This window comes from Athene noctua, chromosome 5 (assembly GCF_965140245.1).
Source record: "Athene noctua chromosome 5, bAthNoc1.hap1.1, whole genome shotgun sequence".
In the NCBI taxonomy this organism is placed as follows: Eukaryota; Metazoa; Chordata; class Aves; order Strigiformes; family Strigidae; genus Athene; species Athene noctua.
In genome coordinates this window covers 45,844,105-45,866,293 of record NC_134041.1, presented here as the reverse complement: position 1 = coordinate 45,866,293, position 22,189 = coordinate 45,844,105, and the positions used below count along the sequence as shown (strand labels likewise).

Below are 22,189 nucleotides of genomic sequence, written 5' to 3'. Positions count from 1 at the left end.
GCAGAATCACAAAACACAGCTTTTATTTTGCTGTTCTGTAATCAGTGCATCAAACCGCAGCAATAGAAACAACACAGCAGCAACAAGGAGGCACTTTGACCTGGAAAGGAGAGAATGAGACATGTCCTCTTCCTCCCTTCTCTGCTTCTCTTCCCTCCTAAGTCTCATGGTAGCGCAGTTTGATTCATGTCTGTCACTGAACCACAGGCCCACGATGGCATTATCACTCAAGCAGCAAGCAGAGGAAGCAGGGGCTGGCTGCAGCCAAATGTCAGGAAGAAGCCTTGCTCCCAGACTGGGCCCAAGGATTAAGATGCCTGGTTAGCATGAAAGAGGGTGAGAGAGAGGAAGGCAAGGAAGGAGGAAGAGAGGGAAAGAGACACTCACAGATGTGCCCTAAAAGCCCATCTGCCTTCCCAGACTTCTTCCCCAGGACAGATATGCTTCATTCATCTATTCTACCCCAGAGGATATGCCACAGTGATGAAAAGCCTCAGCACAGCCATATCCATGAGACCTGACAGCATCACCTCCTGCAGCACATTTCTACCACCATACTGCCAAGGAGCCTTTGAGAACTACAATTTCAACATATCTGTTACTCTAGGCAGAAAGAATGCACCACACTTGGAGTAGTGAGCTGTCTCCCCCTGCTCAAGTTTGGTCTGGTCAGAGTAGCTCAAGGGGATTCTTTATGGGACCTGAACAAGTCCCCAGACTGTCTGAGAAGCCTGATGTAGGAAGCCTTTAGATAGCACAGTTGGCTTTTCACCCACCGGTGTTAACACAAAGAAAAAAAGGCCAGGAGCCAGAGAGGGTGGCTTTTAGCCCAAACCCAGTATGTGACCAGCTCTGGGGAGGAGCACACAGAACATTCCAACCTGCTAGCATTCCTGAATGGGAGAGTCCCAGGAGTTGGAAGGGGGAATCAGCCCTAGGCCTGAAACATCAAGGGCTCAAGCCTGCAGCTTATCGAGGAAAAGATATAAAGGAGAGGGGATAGAGGGTAAACAGGACACTTGACTATAAAAAGAGGTCTAGGTGAAGAAGAGATAGAACCAAAGCTAGCTCAGATGAGACTGGTAGTTAGCCCTAGTTGTAGCAGAATATGGGTACAGAGGGGTGAGAGGGTGAGTCAAGGATGAGAATGAAGAGAAAGGAGGAACCAGAGGAGATCCTCACTGCAGCCCAACAGAGCAGGGACACCCCATCTTAGGTCCCAAGGGAGCTCAGCTATCACTCAGGCAATTTACATTGCAGCAGGGAATAAAGCCCAAGGCTCTTCTGTCTGGTGACGCTGCAGGTGCCAGCCCTGTCTGTCTCCTTAAAAAAAAAAAAAGCAACATCAGCCCGGGAGGGAAGGAGTTTCCCCTTCGTAATGGGGATACAGGGAAGAGAGAGGATCTTTGTGCAACCTGGACAGCCTGAAATTGAGATCCCTGGGCTGGGAAGTGGCCTCAGACTAAGAAGAAAGGAGAAAGAGCAAGAATGGTCTCTAGAAGTCCCAGGCACCAGTGGGCCATCTGGAGAGTGGATGGGGCCAGCACAAGTTCCAGGCACTGGCATGGACTTATTTCTCCAGAGTCAGGACAGTCCACAACCTGCAGCACATCAACACGTGAGGGAGTCCACCAGCTCTCAGTGTGCACTGTTCCAGCTGGTCCACACTTTACACATTCAGCTTGCCAGCAATGGTCATGAGGACTTTCAGGATGGGCATGAAACCAGACACCTCACTGAAACTGCTGCTGCTCACCACTTGGGTGTGAACCAGGAGACCCTGTTGGTAGTTCCTAGCCTCAACGCAGTGGGCAATTTCATGGAGACCCATGAGGATGGTTGGAGAGAGCTGTGGGGAGGGAGCAGAAATGAGTCAGCATGCTCAGCACTGTAACACAGGCCCCGCCTCCCTCCACACCCTTTCCTCCTGTTCACCTCATCCTCATCAAACAGAACCTGCTCATAGGAAGGACAGCCTGCTTCCTCCTTCAGTTTCCCAGCCTATGACATACCCAGCCTGCGTTACAGTGAATGCAGGTCCTAAGTAATGACATTTCAGTGTTAATTGAATATCTAATGTATCCAAGGAGGTCAAAAGTCCATCTAGCACAGAACCCTGCCTCTGTTCAGGGAAACTCAGGGAAAGAAATTTGCTGGATAAAAAACGCTGGATGGCCGGGCCCAAAGAGTTGTGGTGAACGGAGTTAAATCCAGTTGGTGGCTGGTCACAAGTGGTGTCCCCCAGGGTCCGATTTTGGGGCCACTCCTGTTTGACATCTTTATTGATGATCTAGACGAGGGGATCGAGTGCACCCTCAGTATGCTTGCAGATGACACGTATGAGTTTCAATAAGGCCAAATGCCGGGGGCTGCCCTTGGGCCACAACAACCCCCAGCAGCGCTACAGGCTTGGGGAGGAGTGGCTGGAGAGCTGCCAGTCAGAGGGACCTGGGGGTGCTGATTGACAGCCGGCTGAACATGAGCCAGCAGTGTGCCCAGGTGGCCAAGAAGGCCAATGGCATCCTGGCTTGTGTCAGCAATAGCGTGGCCAGCAGGGACAGGGAAGGGATCTTAATCCTGTACTCGGCACTGGTGAGGCTGCACCTCGATTCCTGTGTTCAGTTTTGGGCCCCTCACTACAAAAAGGACATTGAATGACTCGAGCGTGTCCAGAGAAGGGCAACGAAGCTGTTGCAGGGTCTGGAGCACAGGTTGTACGAGGAGCGGCTGAGGGTACTGGGGTTGTTTAGTCTGGAGGAGGCTGAGGGGAGACCTCATCGCCCTCTACAGCTACCTGAAAGGAGGTTGCAGAGAGCCGGGGATGAGCCTCTTTAACCAAGTAATAAGCAATAGGACAAGAGGTGATGGCCTCAAGTTGCACCAGGGAAAGTTCAGACTGGATATTAGGAAGCATTTCTTTACAGAAGGGGTTGTTAGGTGTTGGAATGTGCTGCCCAGGGAGGTGGAGGAGTCCCCATCCCTGGAGGGATTTAGAGTCGGGTCAACATAGCGTTGTGGGATATGGTGTAGTTGGGAACTGTTAGTGCTAGGTTAACAGTTAGACTAGATGATCTTCAAGGTCCTTTCCAACCTAGAAGATTCTCTAATTCTGTGAATATATGTTAAAAGGATTCTTCCCTTGATAGCTATCCCTCCAGCAATTGGCATCAGCAGCTTCAGAGTTTTCTAAGCCAGAGGTTACACTAGGTTCAAACTTAACAACTATCCTCAATTGTCCCTTCCTACCTGGAAGCTGTCTGTATGCCAGTATACTTCCTGGGGCTAAAAGCACCCTGAAAATACCTCCCCAGATCTTCTTTACACTATGTCTGGGACAAGGTTAAGGAAGAAGAGATAAGGCTGGCTGGATTCAAGGTACATTATAAGGTTTGGCACTCTCCTTGCTTTCTCAAGAGGATATGTGCTGTTGGCACTGGGACAGACACCAAGGCCCACAACCCAGTGCAAAGATGGGATCAGGAACCCGGCTGGACCACAAGGAACGGTGGCATCTACTTACCGTCTGCTCGCGGAGCTTCTCGTACAAACACTCCAGCCGCTGCAGTGCATCCTCCAGCTTCCTTCGGGTTTTCTGAAGTGAAACAGGTATTGTTAGCTCTGACAAAGCTTCAAAGCCACCCCTCCCAGAACCAAGTCGGTTTCAGTCTGTCCCCTCCTCTGTTCTTCCCACAGCACCTTACAACTCAGCTGCATCTCAGCCTCTGCCAGCCAGGGACTGTGATACAAGCCAGCCATGTCCTCACTGTGCATATATACACACACACATTCTCTTCCCAATACAGGAAGCTGGATTTGCCTGTTTTCACATCTCCCAGCCTAGGCGTTCCTCCTTTCTGTCAGCCAGTGCTTGCAGACCACAGGACAGAGTGACTACCAAAGCTCAAGAAATATCTATTAGCTGACCCACAGGGCATTCAGACAGCCGCACCATGGCTGACCTAAGCAACAGCTTCTTCCTAGTCTCCTTGAGAAAAAGAGGGAATATCCTTCCCACTATAGGTAACCATCAAGGAAAAGGCATGAGTACTGAAGTTCTGGTGGGACTGACCTCATTAATCCCACCTTGGATAATTCACTCACAGGTAAGTTATACCATGGATAGAAACACCTGGCTCTGGGGAACACTGGGAAGGCCTAGCAGCCTTAGGAGCTCAGGCACATTGCACTGCTGTACCAACCCAGCTGTTCTACCTCCATGTAAGCAGAGTGCTTAAGCCCAAACCTAGAGGCCTTTCTGTCCATAGAGGGAGCCTTTAGGCTATCTTCCAGAAATTGCTACACTGTGCTCTCAGAAAGCACAGAGCAAAGATGCTGAAGCTGCTGCTACACATCAATTGTCTAACTTTGGGATAGCAGTTTAGGCTCAGTGCTCATCCCAATACCCACTAAACAGAGGTAGGAAGGCTTCATGGTGCCCCCAAGTTCTGGGAAGACTCAGCAACCTAACATGATGCTGCAAACACTGCTTTTCTGCTTCCAGACAGTCTGACCTGATACATGCATGCAACATGATATGTATGCCAACAGCCTTCCATGAACTAGGTGGAGAAATTACAGTGACCTGGACACAAAGCTATCTCAGCCTTTTCCTCTAAGCTTGGAGGAAAGCTGGTAATACCAGCTCTCCAGGAACTATCTACAGATCAAGCTGGCGAAAAAGGAAGTTGAATTAGCTAGATTGTTTCTTCTACTTTTGTCAGAGAAAAAAGCCAGGAGGACAGAAGCACAGCTCCAGAGAGGCAATTAGAAGCAGTGGATAAATGCTAAAGAATGCATCTCAGCTCCCAAGAGATGGACAAACCTACAGCTAAAGGAAGAAGGCAGATGGAGATTATTAACTTGGTTATAGAGACAAGACTCTTCCTCTCTTTTCCCAACTAAAAGAAGGAAGCACCAGCCAAACACCTATGAGGGCAAAAAAGCCAAAGATCAGAGAGGGTAAGACTTACTGGATCAGTGGCGACAGCAGAGCAGCGTTGCACCAACCCTTCAAATGTGGCCTTCAGAGCCTGATGCTCAGGGGGCACCTCCTTCCTCTCAACCCTCTCCATAGGTAGCTGGTGATACTGACAGAGAGAAAAGCAGCTGAATGAATGCAACAGGAGCATGAAAGGCTGGAGCAGGTAGATTCCACTCCTGCAACTATGAACAGAAAGAAGTTCACCCCTTTGAAAACCCAGAGAATTCCTGCAAGCAGAGTTAATTATGATTTTCAGACTGGTATAGTTTCAGGCCTCTGTGGATTCCCAACTCCCAGCAGGCTGACAGCCTGCCTGGCCTCCCTCCCTCTCTCCCAGTCACACTCAGGTGTCATTTTCCACCCTGGCAATTGCTCTAACACTCAGGAAGAGATGTCTTATAAGGGCTAGGGAGCAACATAAGCCCTGCAGCTGCCAAGTAATAAGAATCTCAAAAGCTGAGTTGTTTTTGTACTTGACAAGGAGCTGGTGGCTGGGAAACACCTCAATTTCCCTGGGTACCTGCAGGCTGCCTTCCTTGGGTGCTCCTGGGGGTGACTGGCCAGATTCTTGCAACCTGGACAGCTGAGGATGGATCCCTTGTGGTTCAGTGGACAGGCTCATTACTGGAGCTGTGATGGGGGCTGGAGGAGTAAATTTCTCAGGCAACTGTCAGCGAAAAGAAAGAAAAGAAAAAAATAATCAAGAAAACCAAGTCCAAGTAAGGAAGGTTGTTTACACTCTCTGCAGTCAAATTCAACTCCCCTTCTAATTTGCAGAGTGCCCAGTTCTCAAGATGATGTGTAACCCACCCCTGTTCTTTCAGCCCCCTGACTCAGAGCATGGGGCCCTTCCTCTTGCATCCTAGATGAACAGTCAAAGCGGCAGCAACAAAACTCCTCTGGAATTGTTCAATCAAACAGATCTGTTGCCCCTGAAAGCAATGGTCCTCAGAAAGCTGCCTTGGCTCTGCGACGGCACGAGTCCTGAATGTAGAGATTAGCAGCAGTAAAGTGTCCAACAGAGCAAGTGTTGGGGAAAATCCCACGACATGGGGGGAGAATCCTCTTGCAAACACTTCATCATGCCCCTGCTAAGCCAGAGAGTCAGGACAGATTCACTCCAACGGGGCTAGATCAAAAGGAGATGGCTTTAACAAGAGGCTAATCCTGTTGTAGTGAGCACAGCCTGAAGCAGGTTCCCAGCTATGCTGCCAGAAAAAAGGGCGAGAAGTCTGTTCCAAGCTAAAGAAGAGGAGTGGGGGGTGGGAATGGTGCCAAAGAAGCTTCTCAACACACCTGCCAGCAGGCAGCAGTGATAGAATTGGGGTACGGAGAGCATTTGCTGCAGAAAAGCTCAGATCACAGGTCCTCCAGTGCAGTCATGACAAGGTAGAAAGCAGCAGGGCCAACATGGCAGGCAGCTCACAGCTACACCTGTCTCAACTTCTTTCAGAAGTACCTTGTCAGTTGGTATCAGCATCTGAGGAAAATCACGGTGGGTCTCACTGTGCTGAAGGGAAATGCTGCCCCCAGCTGATGGGTGTGATGTGAGCATGATCTCCCCAGCCACTCTCAAAAAAGGTGTGTGGGCAACGGGATAAGATTAAATCTATATTTCTAGCACCAAGTGATTGTAGTTAACCTGGGAAGTACTGACAGAGGATGCAGCATCACAGATGATAACCTTGTTATAAAACAGCCACCCTGGAGAACAGCATGTGAATTTGGATGGCAAAGTGTCATGATGACTTAGACTCCAGTCCTAGATCCTAAGCAGACAGACCAACATGGAATGGGACCTGCTAATGATGACAGGGAGCATTTATAGGAAAGTATCTGTTGCATGGAGCTCTCTGGCTAAAAGACAACCACACATATTGCAGCTGCAAGATTACCTTTTTCTTTTGAAGGCCTCCTCTTACAGCAGAGGGATCAGTCCAAGATTCCTGAGCTGTCAGAAGAGAGAACAAGACACAAATGTCAGACTTTGAGAAAGTGGCCGAAGTAACATGGTTGCTTGCATGGTTCAGAACTTCCCTAAGCAAAAAGGCCTATGGCTTCATTTCCTCCATCACTGCACTTTCAGACCATTTCAACCAAGGAATTTCAGGCCCAGTTCATGGGCCTATGAACTGTTCTTCCTTCTCTTTCTCTTTCTTAATTACATTCTTAGGATTTGAGTATGTGCACAGGATTCATGAGGTGATGTCTGAACAGACTGAACAGGCACACAGCCACTCCCACCCAGAAAACTTTTTCACAACTATCTGAAGCTTTCCACATTCTACAGAGGCTGCCAAAGTCAGCCCCAGCGTCAGGCCTGAACCTTGGTCAGGATCTGCATGTGTGTACACACCAGGGTTCAGGGAGCTCCTGGGGTGCACCAAACAGAGAATCTAGAGCTGCGGTATCACCGTGAGGGCTGTGTTATGATAGGTGAGAGAGGGCTTCTCACCAACGCTCCCAGGAGCGCCTCATGGTGGCAGTTCACAGCAATGCAGGTTGCTGTGATGAAGTGGGGAAAAGTTACGGGTGGCTTGAAATTTTCCCCTTCCAAAATCCTGTTCAGAACCAAAGCTTAGCAAAATTTGCTGGCTTCTCAACTAGAAGGGAATAGACTTAACCAGTAAATGCCTTGGGAGCAGAGCAGTGTCTCAGCAGATGCTTCTGTGGTACCTAGCCTCTAACCTCACTCCAGGTAATTAAAAATCCATCAGACAACATGACATCAAAAGACTTGAGACCACACTTCATTCTTCAAAGGTCAAATTCCAACCACCTTGTCTGCTGCTGTCTTGTAAGGGTACCTGCATCTCTAGACAAAACCCCAGTGCTTCTTTTGCCACCCCAGTATTAATAACCTCAAGCCCATGAGACAGGAATCATCTGTGAGAAAGTGGCATAATTCTAAGGGGCAACATCAGAATTGCTGGAGCTCAGTGCCACACTTAATGACTCACTGATCCTGAACTGAGCTTTAAAAATCACAGGGGAAAGATGCAAAAGGTGCTTCATTACTTTAATTACCTTTATTATTAAAATTCTGGCAGCTTCTTTTTGCCCTCCCTTTTCCCATGATTTCAAAACTCACTCTCTGATGAGTTTGGATCGGTAGTTTAATTAAGTTGGCACTTATTTCTAGTTTGGGGATTCTGTGCCCTAGAACTCTACTGGCCCCCACCGAGTCTGTGGTCTAGCAGATCCTGGCGCTATTCCAACTCAGTGGCACTTTGAATCCTCAGAGGAAACAGCTATTTAAATTATAGTCTTTAAGACAGGCACTCAATCATCAGACATGAGAAAACAGGATCCTGCTGTATTTTGCTGGGATGAAACTCCAACTATCTTGCCTATGCTACTTGTGAAAGAGGATTTCTCACCAACCCTGAAAGGAGTGCCCCATGGCAGCAGTCTCCAGCAATGCCTGTCCTTAGAAAAAAACAAGACTGTCACAGGCAGGAGTCAGGGATTATCCTGGCCAGAAAGGAGATCAGTCAACATGTTGCTGTCCTTCACCCCACCCTTGATGCTCCCTGGGAGCATGGGATTTCTATGAGATCTCTCTTCATTGCACTAGTGAGAATGAGTTTATGAACTGTTTAGATCATGTTCAGGAATTTCCAAAGCAAGCAAGGCTGGCCAGTCAGATTGAATGACTTTACAGTCCCTTTCCAGGGGATTGGGATTACAGTCCCTTTCCAGGCTAAAGAAAAGCATCCATCAAAACCAGAACAATAATAGCAGGCAAGAAAGCACTCTGAAGGAAGCCAGTTTGCACTACTGATCTGGGCATGCCATATGCTGCCATTAAAATGGGGGGTAAATGCTGCCAGAAGGGAACTTCCCCAGCAGTGAATTCCCACAAGGCATCTTCAGCCTGAGGAAGTGCTTGAAATCCTTGCCACCAAATCATCTTTCCTTTAACAGGGAAACATTGGGGTCTTGTTTCTCTGCTGAAGGGATAACTCCCTTTCCAGAGTCCCACTCCACACAGCAAGGCTTGCTTGGTGGTGTAAGTGGCTACCAAGTACTCGAATTTCCTAGATAAAGATGAGACTCCCTAGATATTCTCTTGTGCCTGGCAGATGATCTTTGGCACAGGCAGCAGTCACTGTGCAGAGACAGTCCATTAAGACACTGAGTTGTATGTACCCCACCAACAATGTAGACTGGAAGATACCTACTCTCCATCATCAATGAATCCCAAGAAGAGAAATCAGTACAAAGCATCAGTCAGAAAACCTCTACAGTCTAAATTCTCCCCAGCAGATGGACTGAGATTCAAAGTCAAACCTTGCCCTGTAACTAAAGCCAAAAGGGCTTTCCAGTTCCCCTTGAAACAGAACCCCCATATTCTGCTTGGGAAGCTCTGCTCCACCACCACTCATGCTGGGACCATGAGTCCACCTGGGAAAAGCACAAGTGCAAGTAAAGCCATGCATAAGGCTGGGAGAAAACAAGAGATGAGTTACAACCACTGGCCTGTTCCTTGCCTAGAGAACCAAGAAAGGAATAGGGGCTGCTTCCCTCTCCTGCTGTCCCAACAGCTGTCTGAAGGGAAGCAAGTAGAGAAGCAAGAGGCTGCAGCCCCTGCTTTCTGTACCCAAACTCATCAGTAAGAGCACTGTACTTTCATTTCACTTCCAACACTCCCAGCTATCACTTACTCGTCCTCAGGACAATTATGTCCACTACTCCATCCGTATAGTTCCCCAGGCATGCAAGGAAACAACAAATAGCAATGAGCATGAATGCATGCATGCACACACAGTAAAACGTGCGCACACCCCCCACATTTCACTGGAAGCAGCAACATTGCCTCCCCCACAGGTCTGGAGGCTTCTCTGGGTACTACCTGCATGATCCATGTGGGGATCTAGCCCAGGGAAGAAACCTGAAAATCAAGGCAGGGTGGGGAGTCATCAACACCAACAGCTTTTACTCAGTGTGTAATGTCCCTGGACTACTATCTCCATAGCTTTTCAGAAGGAATTTGTCAAGCCTTTAGCTTAGAGCCTTTCTGCATTGTTGCCACAGGCTTCACACAGTGGGATTTGTTATCCTTGGTTAACCACAGCTCAGCAAGGGATTCCAGGTGGAGGCAAACCTCAAAGCCTCACTTCCTTCACTCTCGGAATACACATGGCTTGGAGAGCATCTGCTCAAAAACCTAAGGACTGTCAGCCTTGTTGTTAGGGATCTCCACAGCCTGGCTAAACCTGTCCATCGAGACAGGGAACAAAGAATTAACAAGCACCAGATGTGGTGATGTTGTGGGAAACAGAAAGAGGGAATGCCCATCCACTAGGTCCAACAACACTCTCTTCTTCTTCATCATGCTAGCCAGGACTTCACAGTACTTGCAGGCTGGGCTGCATTCAAACTACAGACGCAAAGTGGAAAGGCTCCAAGTCTAGAGCACTGCACAAAGAATCCAGAAGTGACTCCCAGGCAAGCACTTTATGGCAGCAGGAAAAAATGGGGAGAACTAGAGCACAGCAGACAGAGGAATTTTATCCTGAAGCTAAGCAAGGGGTATCCCACAGACAGAGAAGCAGCACCCTGCTCTCCCAGCATTTTAAATGCATCTCTTGTGTAAGTTGCAGAAGCAGGGGCAAGATCAGCAAGTCTTCCACCAGGCATTCCCTGGGAACCACCACCTTTTCAGTCAGAACAGATGCCTCTGGATTGGATGGCTACTTAGGGCGCACTGGGAACCTGAAGAGACAGCATCTTGCAACCACAACCTGGGGGACTGAGCTGAACAGGCTGAATGAAACTGTCATCATTGTGTTTCACCACCACAGCCAGTCTCAGCACAATGTGCCTGTAAGGTTAGCCTCAGCACCACATCCAGCCTTTATTGTGACAGACCAGACCAGACCTCAGAAGGTCCACATCCATTATGTACTGCAAATCACATCCAGGAGTATCCTGGACACAGAAGTCACACAAGCAGTACTTACCTGTGGGAGGAGGAGGAATGCTGGCTGCTGGCAGGGACTTAGTAGATGGAGCTCCAGGACCTCCCTGAGGGTAAACCATGTTCATGGGGCAGTTGAAAGGTGCTGAAGAGAAACCTAGAGGAGACTGGCCTGCCACAGGGAGAGGACAAGCTGCAGGAAGCTGAGATGATGGGACTGAGGCTGGAGGGAAGAGGGCAGGTCCAGGTGGTGGAACACCAGGAGATGTCATGGGCATGGACTGTCCTGGCAGAGAAGGCTGGCTGGGGAAGGGAGCAGGACCAACAGGTCTGACTCCTGCTGGTCCAAACGGCTGAGACTGTGACACAGCTACAAATGAAAATGAGAATGTATCAGCATCGCTTGTTTCATGCACAAACTACTCCTGATGCTCTCCTTCATGCTAGTAAGTCTGCACTTCTCCAAGTTATACACTAGAATATTCATGCCAGGCATATCCCCTATAACCCAGGCTACATCAGTCAAACTCTGCCACAAATTTAGCTGTGGCTTCTCCACCCCTATATATACTTAATATCAGCAGATGTGCAGCAACAGCTGCTAGAACTAGATGTGTCAGAAGCACTGAGAGGCCTCTCAGAAAGCTGACTAGTTCTTTGCAAGTACAATAGGCCTATGAGGAAGAAAGCAGAGCAGACATCCATGTTGAAGGCTTTAGTCTAATAAAACCTGGAGAACAGACATGACTATCAGACAGTGCTTACCTGGCCCTGAAATGGTTGCTGGAACCAAGCCCAAGTTGTACTGTGGGTATGGGGACCCTCTAGAATAGACACTTGTTTGAGGTCCCCTGCTAGCCTGGGGAGGTGCAATGTGGTGAGGTGTCATAGACATCCCTGGCACTGGCTGAGGCATGAAGAGGGAAGGCACTGAAGGCTGAGAAGGTGTTGAAGGGGCAAATGGTGACTGATAGCTGGGCTGCAATTAAAAAACAAAGAATTTGCACATGGCCAACACAATCATGTGCATACACACAGAAGCAGATGCACTTTCTATCCCTGTCACTTCTCAGGCAAGAGAAGATGATGCTGCTGTCGGTGCCCTAGATGGACTGGATCCTTTAAAGGCCTTTCCCACCACATAACATGTTCAACAAGCTGAGGACCACACTCTTCAGATTATTTTCCAGCTCTCACAAGGATTAGTCTTCAGGAGCCAGTTCCCATACAGTGACCTCCTGAAAGAACAACTAGAGGAAATAATGAAGGAACAATAATGAAGTAATAGAGGCTGGAAGCAAAACTTCCTGAAGTTTTCTTGTGCAAGAACTGAGATTAAGCCATCCTACACTAATTTTAGTGAGAGATAAGGGTGAGACAGACATAGGAGAGTGAACCACAGCCCCCTTTTCCCTCAGTATGCGAGATCTCAGTGGATCACTACACTTCTAACAGCCTCCTCCAGTGACAGCATGTGGGACAGGGCTTTGTGAAAAGATGTCAGACAGCCTACTTCTGGATTATCACAGAGCTTGTGTTGCTCCAGTGAAGCACATCACTGATGAGTTCCTCAATGCCTGCAATCTGCGTCATCTCATAATGCTTCATATGCCTTCTACAACCCAGTACGCCTTACTCCCTTTCCCCAAGTCATGAACACCTGAGTTTAAGGCCTACCTTCTCTGGATGTCTCAGACCTGTTTTGTGGGCTGCTCCTTCAGTGGTGGAACCACCCCTGGCTGCTGGAGAAGTGTGTTTTATGACACCTACACTGACACGAGTGTAGGGAAAAGGAGGTGGCTGCTGATCACCCACATTCTCTCCTTGAGCATGGAAAAGCCGGTCTCGGAGCTGTTCAATCAGAAGCTGAAACAAACTATGCTTTAGAAGAGTGCCTTGAGAGCTTCAGATGGAATGTCCTGGGGAGGCATTCAAAGCAGACCCCAACCCAAAACACTGCAAAAGACACCATTTCCCCAACAACCACCAGGAAAACAAAACAAAACAAAACTGTAACTGACAATCTGGAACATCATCCGTCAGATTCCCAGGCAGACGAAGTCTCACAGATCCTGTCCCCAGTCTTTAGATTTTTCCCCCCCCAACCTCTACCCAATTTGGGCACTAGACAGATTTGTTTCAACTACAAGGTGACCTCGCTATTCCCTTCCTCCACCAGCTAGTTTCAGGAATAAATGAAGCTTCCCTGGAGAGCTGCTTCCCAGCATTGTTCTCCAGGAAACATTTACGGTGCTATAGCTCTCTTCATTTTCCCTGAACCAAAGGCACTACAAAGAAAAAGTAAATGAAGACAAAAGCTGTGTCCTAGAAAAAAAAACCAACACACCTCTACTCTCAGGTTACCATAATTAAGGTGAAACCTTAAATCCTGATGCATGTCAAAACACAAGCTCTCCCCTCATACAAAGTATCATTTTTCCCCATATACTCCTCTTTCACACGACTTGTTTCTCACTTACCTCTTTAGAGCTGCTGGGTAGGTAATTCATTGCAGCTGCCAAGCATCCCTGTGATGCTAGGAGACTGGCATACTGGGTGATTTGTTCTGCCAAGACAGGGCCTGGTGCATGTCCTGCTGTGCCTTGGAGCATCTCAATGGACCTGCTCAGCACCATCACCTTCTCTATGAGATCCTGAATAAGCCAGGGAAGGGAAGAAATAGACCATTCAGAATCTGACTTGCCTTACTGGTCCATCTCATGTTACAACAATACCAGATAGCTTTCCCAACTTTCAACTGATATTGGGTCCAGTGTGAACAGGAGTTACGCTGCACCAGATACTACCACTGATTACCATTTCCTCAGGTGCACTTTGTGAAGAAAAACAGGAATCAGGAAGCAAACCCTGACACTGCTACTTCTATGGTAAGGGAAAAAAGAAAATCAGAAGCCACAAGGACATTTCAAGTAACTGATATTTTTACTAGGAGGTTACTACTGTAACTCAGAGTTACAAACGATCAGCTTGAAAGAGGAAGGATTAAAACCATACGAGGAGAAATTCACTAGGGAAAACTACTACTGCTGACACAGACCAGAAGGGTTTTGTTGATTCAAAGCTCCTTCAACTCATAGAAATCAAAGTAATGTTTGTAGTTGTAGAATGATATATGCTTTATTGGCTGATAACTGATAACCGGAAGGAGGCCAGTTTCAAATATAACCAGGAATGCTGAAGATGCCTTTTTGTTGCTGTTACTCACTAGTGTGGTTGCAAAACCAAGGACATAGAGGGCATTATCTGCAGATACTAGAACAGAAAACTTGTCTAGTTCATTCTAGTGATTGGTGGACACAACAGGGGTTAGTGACTTAGCCAAGACTGGTTTAAGTGTAACAGGTAACAACACCGACTTAGAGGCCCTGATTCATCTGCAAGCTGTGACTTCCCATACATGATCATTCTACTTGCAGTGGGAATAACACAGTCAACACTTTTATTTTATTTTGCCCGAGGCTGTTCTGAAGGTACACCCAGGTAACTGGAGCATTACAGTTAGATATAAGCACAGAAGCAAATGTACTCCCAAGCGCCTACCAGGAAGAAAATAGGCACAGTCTAAACTTCCCTGACTAAAAAGGAAGCTCAGGGATGACATCAGTATACAAAGACAGGCAGGAAGGCCGTAACTCCTGTCCACAGCTGGATTTATGTGCAATGTCATTGGTACTCTCTAAACAAACAAACCCTTAACGTTTAAGAAGTGCCAGTCTCCTTTAGATGTAAGCCGGTAATCCAGGCTAGAAGGAGATGCTTTGGTGACTATGAACAGGTCTGCACTGTCTGCTGGAAGCCAGATACTCTGTTTGATGGGGTAATACAAATAGATCAGGGCTACCAGATTGGCCTAAATGGGAGTCAAACCAAAATTATAGCACCTGTACCTGCAGGGCAAGGGGTGACGAAGTCTCATGGTTTTTTACCCAGCATTCCACCAACCTCTCCACATTGCCTGATGAGATATAGCAGAGGCAGGCATCATTGGACAGGGCTGCATCACCCTCCGACTCTAGACGGGCACCCAGCATGTCTAGAGAGGAAGAAATACAGCCAACATTTAACACTCTCTCTTTCTGAAGAGCTCATTAACCCCAATGCTCGTCTCTTAGCAATCCTATGCTGGCTTGCCATTAAAAGGTGTTGACAACTTTGGATCTGCACCTAGTTCATGGATAACACATAATGGGCATCATTAAGGAATCTCAAAACCAACTTGGTTGAAAAAAGAAGTAATTTTTAATATATCTGCCAATTTTTATATGTCTGCCCAGACATGAAAAAGAAAGAAAAACCATTAAAAATGACAGATGAAGTCACCGAAAAAATCCAATGCTTTTTTTTTTTCCAGAGGTGTGCAAATCTCCAGGCAACAGTAGTGTCCACTACCAGGGACAGCTAGTAATCTGGTAGTTGTCAATGTTTAGCAAATGCTAGGACATAATGGTGAGCTGGAGCTTTCTATCATCACCACCACCTTCCACCCCTACAATTTGGTCTGCAAAAGATGTCATGTTTTCTCGCATTTCGAGTTGTGTCATCTTACTTGTATAAAGTGCTGGCATTTCTCCAACAGCACTTAGCTGTTCCCATCAGTCAGGAGGTAGTTCCCAGATAATCAACATGAGTAACTTCGTCAGATTCTGTCACTAGATTTTCCCTGAACTCTGACTCTCAGAACAACCAGTTGCTGAGCATGTTGGACTATTATCAGTCTGAGGAAACTACTGAGGCCACCAAACATTAATTAGCCCCTGCTTCTGGTCTTAAAAGGGAGGGGAATGTACTGGAATGGTGAGTGAAGCCACCTGACCTTTTACTGTCAAGGAAATCCCTTGCTCCCCAGAGTAAGATAATAAATATCACCCTCTTGGTGTCCGAGTCCAGTGTCTACCTTGTTTTTCTCCATGCTATTAGTACAGGTGATAGGAAGTATCAGCATATAGAACTTTACACTACACTCTCAGCCACAGTGTGCATATATCATTCTCCTAACTCAACAGTCCACACTTATTCATGTAATGATTAAGGAGTGCTTTCCTTCCTCAGCAGTATCCACTTCTTTCTGTGAATGGTGCAGAGTTGCTCACCCCTAAGGGAAATCATATCAAAACATAGTATGCTGCATACCACAGAGATGGGTATAGTCCTCATGCTTTGAGTATGTTAACAAGATGGCCAGTGCTTCCTTCCAGCTCTGTAGATCGCACGTGCAAACAATATCTTGCCAGTTCTGCTGCACAACTGAGGAAAGCAGCTGTAAGGGAAGCAGAAAGCCTGACAGTCACTGAAGACAAAGGTAGACTGACTGCTTAAGCAAGTGCACCCAGAGGGATAGCTCACTTTCAGGCACACTTCCCACTGTGCAGCAACTACCTCACTGTACATTAAGGTCCACCAATCTCAGCATCCCAATGTTAACTGTAATTGGAACCCAATGCCTCTAAAGAAAGTAAAAAACCCCAACAAAGCATTTAAGAGAATATGGAAACAGCGCACTAGGCAAGGCTAAAGATCTTCCTTCTCCAAGTGACAGAGAAGCCAACGAGGAGAGGTGCTATGCTGGCCCTTGTTCTTACCAACAAGGAGGGACTGGTGAGGAGTGTGAAGCTCAAGGGCAGCCTTGGCTGCAGTGAACATCAAATAGTGGAGTTCAAGATCCTTAGGGCAGTGAGGAGGGTGCACAGCAAGCTCACTACTCTGTACATCAGGAGAGAGGACTTTGGCCTATTCAGGGATCTGCTTCGCACAGTAGCATGGGATAAAGCCCTGAAGGGAATAGGGGCCCAAGAAAGCTGGTTAATATTCAAGGATCAGCTCCTCCAAGCTCAGGAGTGATGCATCCCAACAAAGAGGAAGTCAGGTAAGAACACCAGACCTCGTGGATGAACGAGGAGCCCCTAGATAAGCTCAAACACAAGAAGAAAGCCAACAGAGGGTGGAAGCAAGGACAGGTAGCCTGGGAGGAATTACAGAGAAATTGTCTGAGCAGCCAGGAATCAGGTTAGGAAGGCCAAAGCCCTGACAAAATTAAAGCTGGCAAGGGACATCAAGGGCAAGAAGAAAAGCTTCTATAGCTATGTTGGTGATAAAAGGAAGACTATGGAAAATGTCGGTCATCTCTGGAAGGAAATGGGAGACCTGGTTACTCGGGATACAAAGGCGGCTGAGGTACTCAACGAATTTTTTGCCTCAGTCTTCACCAGCAAGTGTTCCAGCCACACTGCCCAAGTCACAGAAGGCAAAGGCAGGGACTGAGAGAATGAAGGACGGTCCACTCTAGGAGAAGATCAGGTTCAAGACCATCTAAGGAACCTGAAGGTGCACAAGTCCATGGGACCTGATGAGATACATCCACGGGTCCTGAGGGAACTGACGGATGAAGCGGCTAAGCCGCTGTGCATTATATTTGAGAAGTCGTGGCAGTCCAGTGAAGCTCCCACTGACTGGAGAAGGGGAAACATAACCTCCATCTTCAAAAAGGGAAAAAAGGAAGACCTGGGGAACTACAGGACGGTCAATCTCATCTCTGTGTCTGGCAAGATCATGGAGTGGATCCTCCTGGAAATGATGCTAGGGCATATGGAAAATAAGGAGATGACTGGTAAGAGCCAACACAGCTTCACTAAGGGCAAATTGTGCCTCACAAATTTGGTGGTCTTCTATGGCAGGGTTACAGCATCGGGGGATAAGGAAAGAGCAACTGACGTCATCTACCTGGACTTGCACAAAGCATTTGACACTGTTCTGCACAACATCCTTGTCTCTAAATTGGAGAGACATGGATCTGATGGGTGGATCGCTTGGTGGTTAAGTTACTGGCTGGACGGTCGCACTCAAAGAGTTGCTGTCAACAGCTTGATGTCGAAGTGGAGAGCAGTGATGAGTTGTATTCCTCAGGGGGCGGTGCTGGGACCAGCACTGTTTAACATCTTTGTCACTGACATGGACAGTGGGATCGAGTGCACCCTCAGCAAATTTCCTAACGACACCAAGCTGTGTGGTGCGGCTGACACGCTGGAGGGAAGGGATGTGCCATCCAGAGGGACCTGGACAGGCTGGAGAGGTGGGCCTGTGCAAACCTCATGAAGTTCAATAAGGCCAAGTGCAAGGTCCTGCACATAGGCTGAGGCAATCCCATGCACAAATACAGGCTGGGAAGTAAGTGGATTGGGAGAGGCCCTGCAGAGGACTTGGGGGTATTAGTGGATGGAAAACTGACTACAAGCCAGCAATGTGGACACACAGCCCAGAAAGCCAACCATGTCCTGGGCTGCATCAAGAGAATTGTGGCCAGCGGGTCAAGGGAGGGGATTCTCCCCATCTTCTCTGCTTTTGTGAGACTCCACCTGGAGTACAGTGTTCAGATCTGGGGACCCCAGTATAAGAACAACACGGACCTGTTGGAGCAGGTCCAGAGGAGGGCCATAAAGATGATCAGGGGGCTGAAGTACCTCCCTTATGAGGACAGGCTGAGAGAGTTGGGGTTGTTCAGCCTGGAGAGGAGAAGGCTCCAGGGAGACTTACAGCAGCCTTCCAGTACTTAAAAGGGGCCTGCAGGAAAGATGGGGAGTGACTCTGTATCAGGGATTGTAGGGATAGCATGAGGGGTGACGATTTTAAACTGAAAGAGGGCAGATTTATATTAGATAGAAGGAAGAAATTCTTTACTGTGAGGGTGGTGAGACACTAGAACAGGTTGCCCAGAGCAGCTGTGGCTGCCCCCTCCCTGGCAGTGTTCAAAGCCAGCTTGGATGGGGCTTTGTGCAACCTGTTCCAGTGGAAGGTGTCCTTGCCCATGGCGGGGGGGGTGGAGCTAGACGACCTTTAAGATTCCTTCCAACCCAAACCACTCTATGATTCTATGATCCCACATACCCTGTTTCAAAGCATGTAGTATCAATGAGAGGGAATATGGTGTTAGGATATCCCAACCCCTGTTACACTTCCCTGTTTGTCAATTAATAAGCTAGGACCTTCCTAGCTGAACTCTAAAGGGGCAGTATGCTGCACAGGTTACAAGCATGGGGAGCTGAGGCAGAAACCACTAGATTAAAAAAAAAAAAGGAACAGAGAACACAGATATTCTAGGTGGGCAACATGAAGTTGTCATTTAATTACTGAGAGATTAGAGTAAATGTCTAGCCAAGAGGAAATGCACAGATTCTGCTGACATTCTACTTCCTGACAAAGTATTTCCACATGTATTCAGGTGAACATCTGCCAAGCTATCCTACACCTTCTCTTGCTCAGTAGGCACACAAAACTGTCACTTACCAGGGAGAGTTTTGTCTTATGCTTGGCAAAATATCGCTTCTGTGTCTCCTTTAGGAGATCCTCCCCACCAGCTATAGCTAAGATGATGGCATCAGCAAAGCGCTCTGCCCGCATGCACAGCTCCACTGCAGCCTCAAAATTCCCCAACAAAAGGGCTTGGCTGATGAGTCCATCCGTATCTACAGAGGTGAGAAGCAGAGTTAAACTACAGGGGCATCACCCAGATGCACTGATGATGCTTGTTTTAAAGAGCAGGCAGTAAAAAAAACCAACTCATGGAAGTCCAGCTAAAAAAGATTTGGAAATCCATATCAGGTTTTGCACTTAAGCAATGACTTGACAGTATGTTTTCCATCATCTAAAAGATTCTTCCACATTTTTAATGTGTCTCTTATCTGTGAAGAGTATTTCCCTGCACAATGCTGAGAGATGCTGCATGACACTGCGAGGGGTTATGTATTTTAAAAGCATCCATCTGCTGTAACGGACCAGATTTTTCCTGGTATCTCTAATTTCTGGTTTTCCCTCCCCTTGCCTTTTCCTAAGAGGGCAGAAACTCATTCTGTGTAACGTACCTTTTGTGACAGGAATCTCCAATGTGCTCATATTCTGTGGGATGAGGTTGTCAAAAAAAGCTGAAGAGGAGCAAACAGCAGCTACATCATCACTGGAATTTATCAAAAGCTGTACAAAAAGTACAAGAAGTAATTAATTAATTGAACACACAGATCCTGCCCAAAACAGTTTAAGGGATTACTGAGTGGGATGGGGCTACTCTCCATGCTCATATAAATCTGATCTCAACTTGAAACCCCATCATGCCTCCTGTCACTGTTTTATCAATGTGCGCAGTTTTGCAGGGGCAGCAGGAAGAGCAGTGCTGCTGTTGACAAAGCTTAGGAGGTTGACAGTGTAAGACATGCAATGCCAACAGTATTGCTGGCCAGCATTCATCAACAAAACTGCCACCCCTTGAGCAAGCTAAATAAATTTGGACAGAATAGGGACAAGCCCAACAAGTGATATCTACAACTAACAGGTAGGATCACAGCTGTGCTTGGTGCTCGATTGTATGCAGGACACAACTGCTACTCTTAGAATATCTCAGCAAGTGTTTAAGGTTTGTGAAGATTGCTAATTTGAGGATAACAGTTTTAGATATCTTAGAGGAGCAAAATTTACAAGGCATGGTTAACCAGGCCTTGGAAAGCATCTGAAGATGGACATCCCAAAAATCATGTCAGAATACATTTCAAAGCATAGAGGTGAAAAGGAAAGAAATGCAAAAGAAATACCACAGCAGAAGCTTCACGGAGGAAATCCAGAACTGTAGCATGATGTTAAGCTGGGGTGAGGATAATTCTATCGCTGAAGAAATTAGCACTGGTGAAGTAAGCCTTCTTGCAGTGTTAACAGCCAGGAGTCTGTCTTCACCATTTGCTGATTTGTTTTAAAGACAGAAGGGACTGCTATGATCGTTTAGTCTGACCCTGTGAGGGTCTGACAGAACTGTCAACTGCCCTCTGCAACACCTGCATTGAGCCCATCTTGTGGTTGAAATTAAACCTTCCTGTTCATTCTGCCTTTCACTGCTCTCCCAGATGGGCAAGATATACAGGACATACCTGATCTGGCTGTGCAGCATTTGTCTCATCTGCCTCAGGAAGGGACTGTTTATCTGGGATCCCATTACTCAAACATGAAGTGATCTAGAAAAGTAACAGACATTCACAGAGTGAAGCCCCTATAGAAGTTAAGCACCTGAGCAGCAAAGCCACCAAGCGACTGGCAAGCTCCAGACACAATTCCCTTAGCTCTTTCCCCGTTTGAAAAGTTCCACTTCTCCCTATTCCTGGCTGGCTGCCTATCAGAGGTTATTTATCCTTTTTAGAGCATTTTCCATGCTGCTACAAGAGTTGCCTTCCCTGCAGCTCCATCAGTGCTATGCCAGACTGGCTTCAACTGTCACCTTCTTCCTGGCTGAAGAATCCCCTGAGATACAGAGAGCTGGATGCTAGAAGCAGCTCTCAGCTGCAGTGTTGTTATACACCTTCCACAGCACCAACAACTGGAAGCAAGATAACTGGGCTCAAGAGCCCTTTGGTTTGATCCAGCATAGCTAGTTATATCCTGCATTTTCTTTTTAATGGAGGATACTTGAGGTGCCTCTCAGCTGAAATTTCATACAGTTTGCTCTGTGTGTGCTGTGAGATTACTCAGTCATTTCCAGTAGGGACTCTACAGCTCTCCTGCAGCAGCTTTAGTCCTGTAAAAGCTTCTCTCTAATGGAAAGGCCCCTTACCTTTTTTTGCAGATCCTCTTTACTGTAGCCCAGTAGTTTGAGGAGTTTAGTCCTGGACTCCTGCTCCAGATTCACCTGAGTCCCAAAGTATATTGAAAAAGACAAGAAAATATGTAAAATTCTAGGCATCTACACAATACCAACAGTTGGCTGCCTCTGGCAGCAGCAAAGTTTAGAGCACAGTTTATAGATAAGGAACTCAACTATGACAAGTCCACCCAATGACTACTGTGGGAAAATCTACAGAATTTAAGTTATAATCATGATAAAAGGGTGAAATTCAAGTTTTTCACATAGCTACAACTGAGGTACAACTGTGTATCAGGGCTATGACTGTATGTATACTTAGTGTCTGTCCTTGGACATTAATTCCCTGGATGGTCTAGGAATTGCCAAACTAATCTCTGCTTAGAGACAATGGACTGATTCAAGTCTGGATGAAACTGAGACAAGGTGGTTGCCTGAACTCCTAGCTGGCTTCACAAAAATTAGTTAATTAATTGTTACAGAATCTTCCAGGGTGAGGATTTCAGACAGTCCCAGAGATTCCCCCAGGCTTCACGCAGCCTAATTGACAGGCACTATTTGTATGCTTTTAATGGTGATTAACATTCTGCAAGGAGATTTTGTCTGTCTCAGAAAGTCCCAGGCTATTCCTACTACAGAACTGACCAAACTGTACATG

The 22,189-nt window shown here is 47.1% G+C and overlaps 1 protein-coding gene across 3 annotated transcripts in view; it reads right to left on the bottom strand.

The window, feature by feature from the left end:
- SEC31B (SEC31 homolog B, COPII coat complex component) overlaps positions 1-22,189 on the bottom strand; it is an 81,663-nt gene that overhangs the window by 43,060 nt on the left and 16,414 nt on the right. For 2 of the 3 annotated variants that reach the window (XM_074907335.1, XM_074907336.1), the window contains exons 12-25: positions 21,505-21,579; positions 20,828-20,911; positions 19,778-19,886; positions 19,203-19,381; positions 16,056-16,182; positions 14,813-14,958; positions 13,385-13,558; positions 12,582-12,770; positions 11,670-11,883; positions 10,948-11,274; positions 6,877-6,932; positions 5,502-5,648; positions 4,971-5,087; positions 3,521-3,592 (exon numbers count right to left, since the gene is read on the bottom strand). In XM_074907335.1, the coding sequence (XP_074763436.1) occupies positions 3,521-3,592; positions 4,971-5,087; positions 5,502-5,648; positions 6,877-6,932; positions 10,948-11,274; positions 11,670-11,883; positions 12,582-12,770; positions 13,385-13,558; positions 14,813-14,958; positions 16,056-16,182; positions 19,203-19,381; positions 19,778-19,886; positions 20,828-20,911; positions 21,505-21,579 (2,016 nt within the window). Of the gene's footprint in view, positions 1-6; positions 1,850-3,520; positions 3,593-4,970; positions 5,088-5,501; positions 5,649-6,876; positions 6,933-10,947; positions 11,275-11,669; positions 11,884-12,581; positions 12,771-13,384; positions 13,559-14,812; positions 14,959-16,055; positions 16,183-19,202; positions 19,382-19,777; positions 19,887-20,827; positions 20,912-21,504; positions 21,580-22,189 lie in introns of those variants that run through there. The other variant, XM_074907337.1, reaches the window with a different exon arrangement.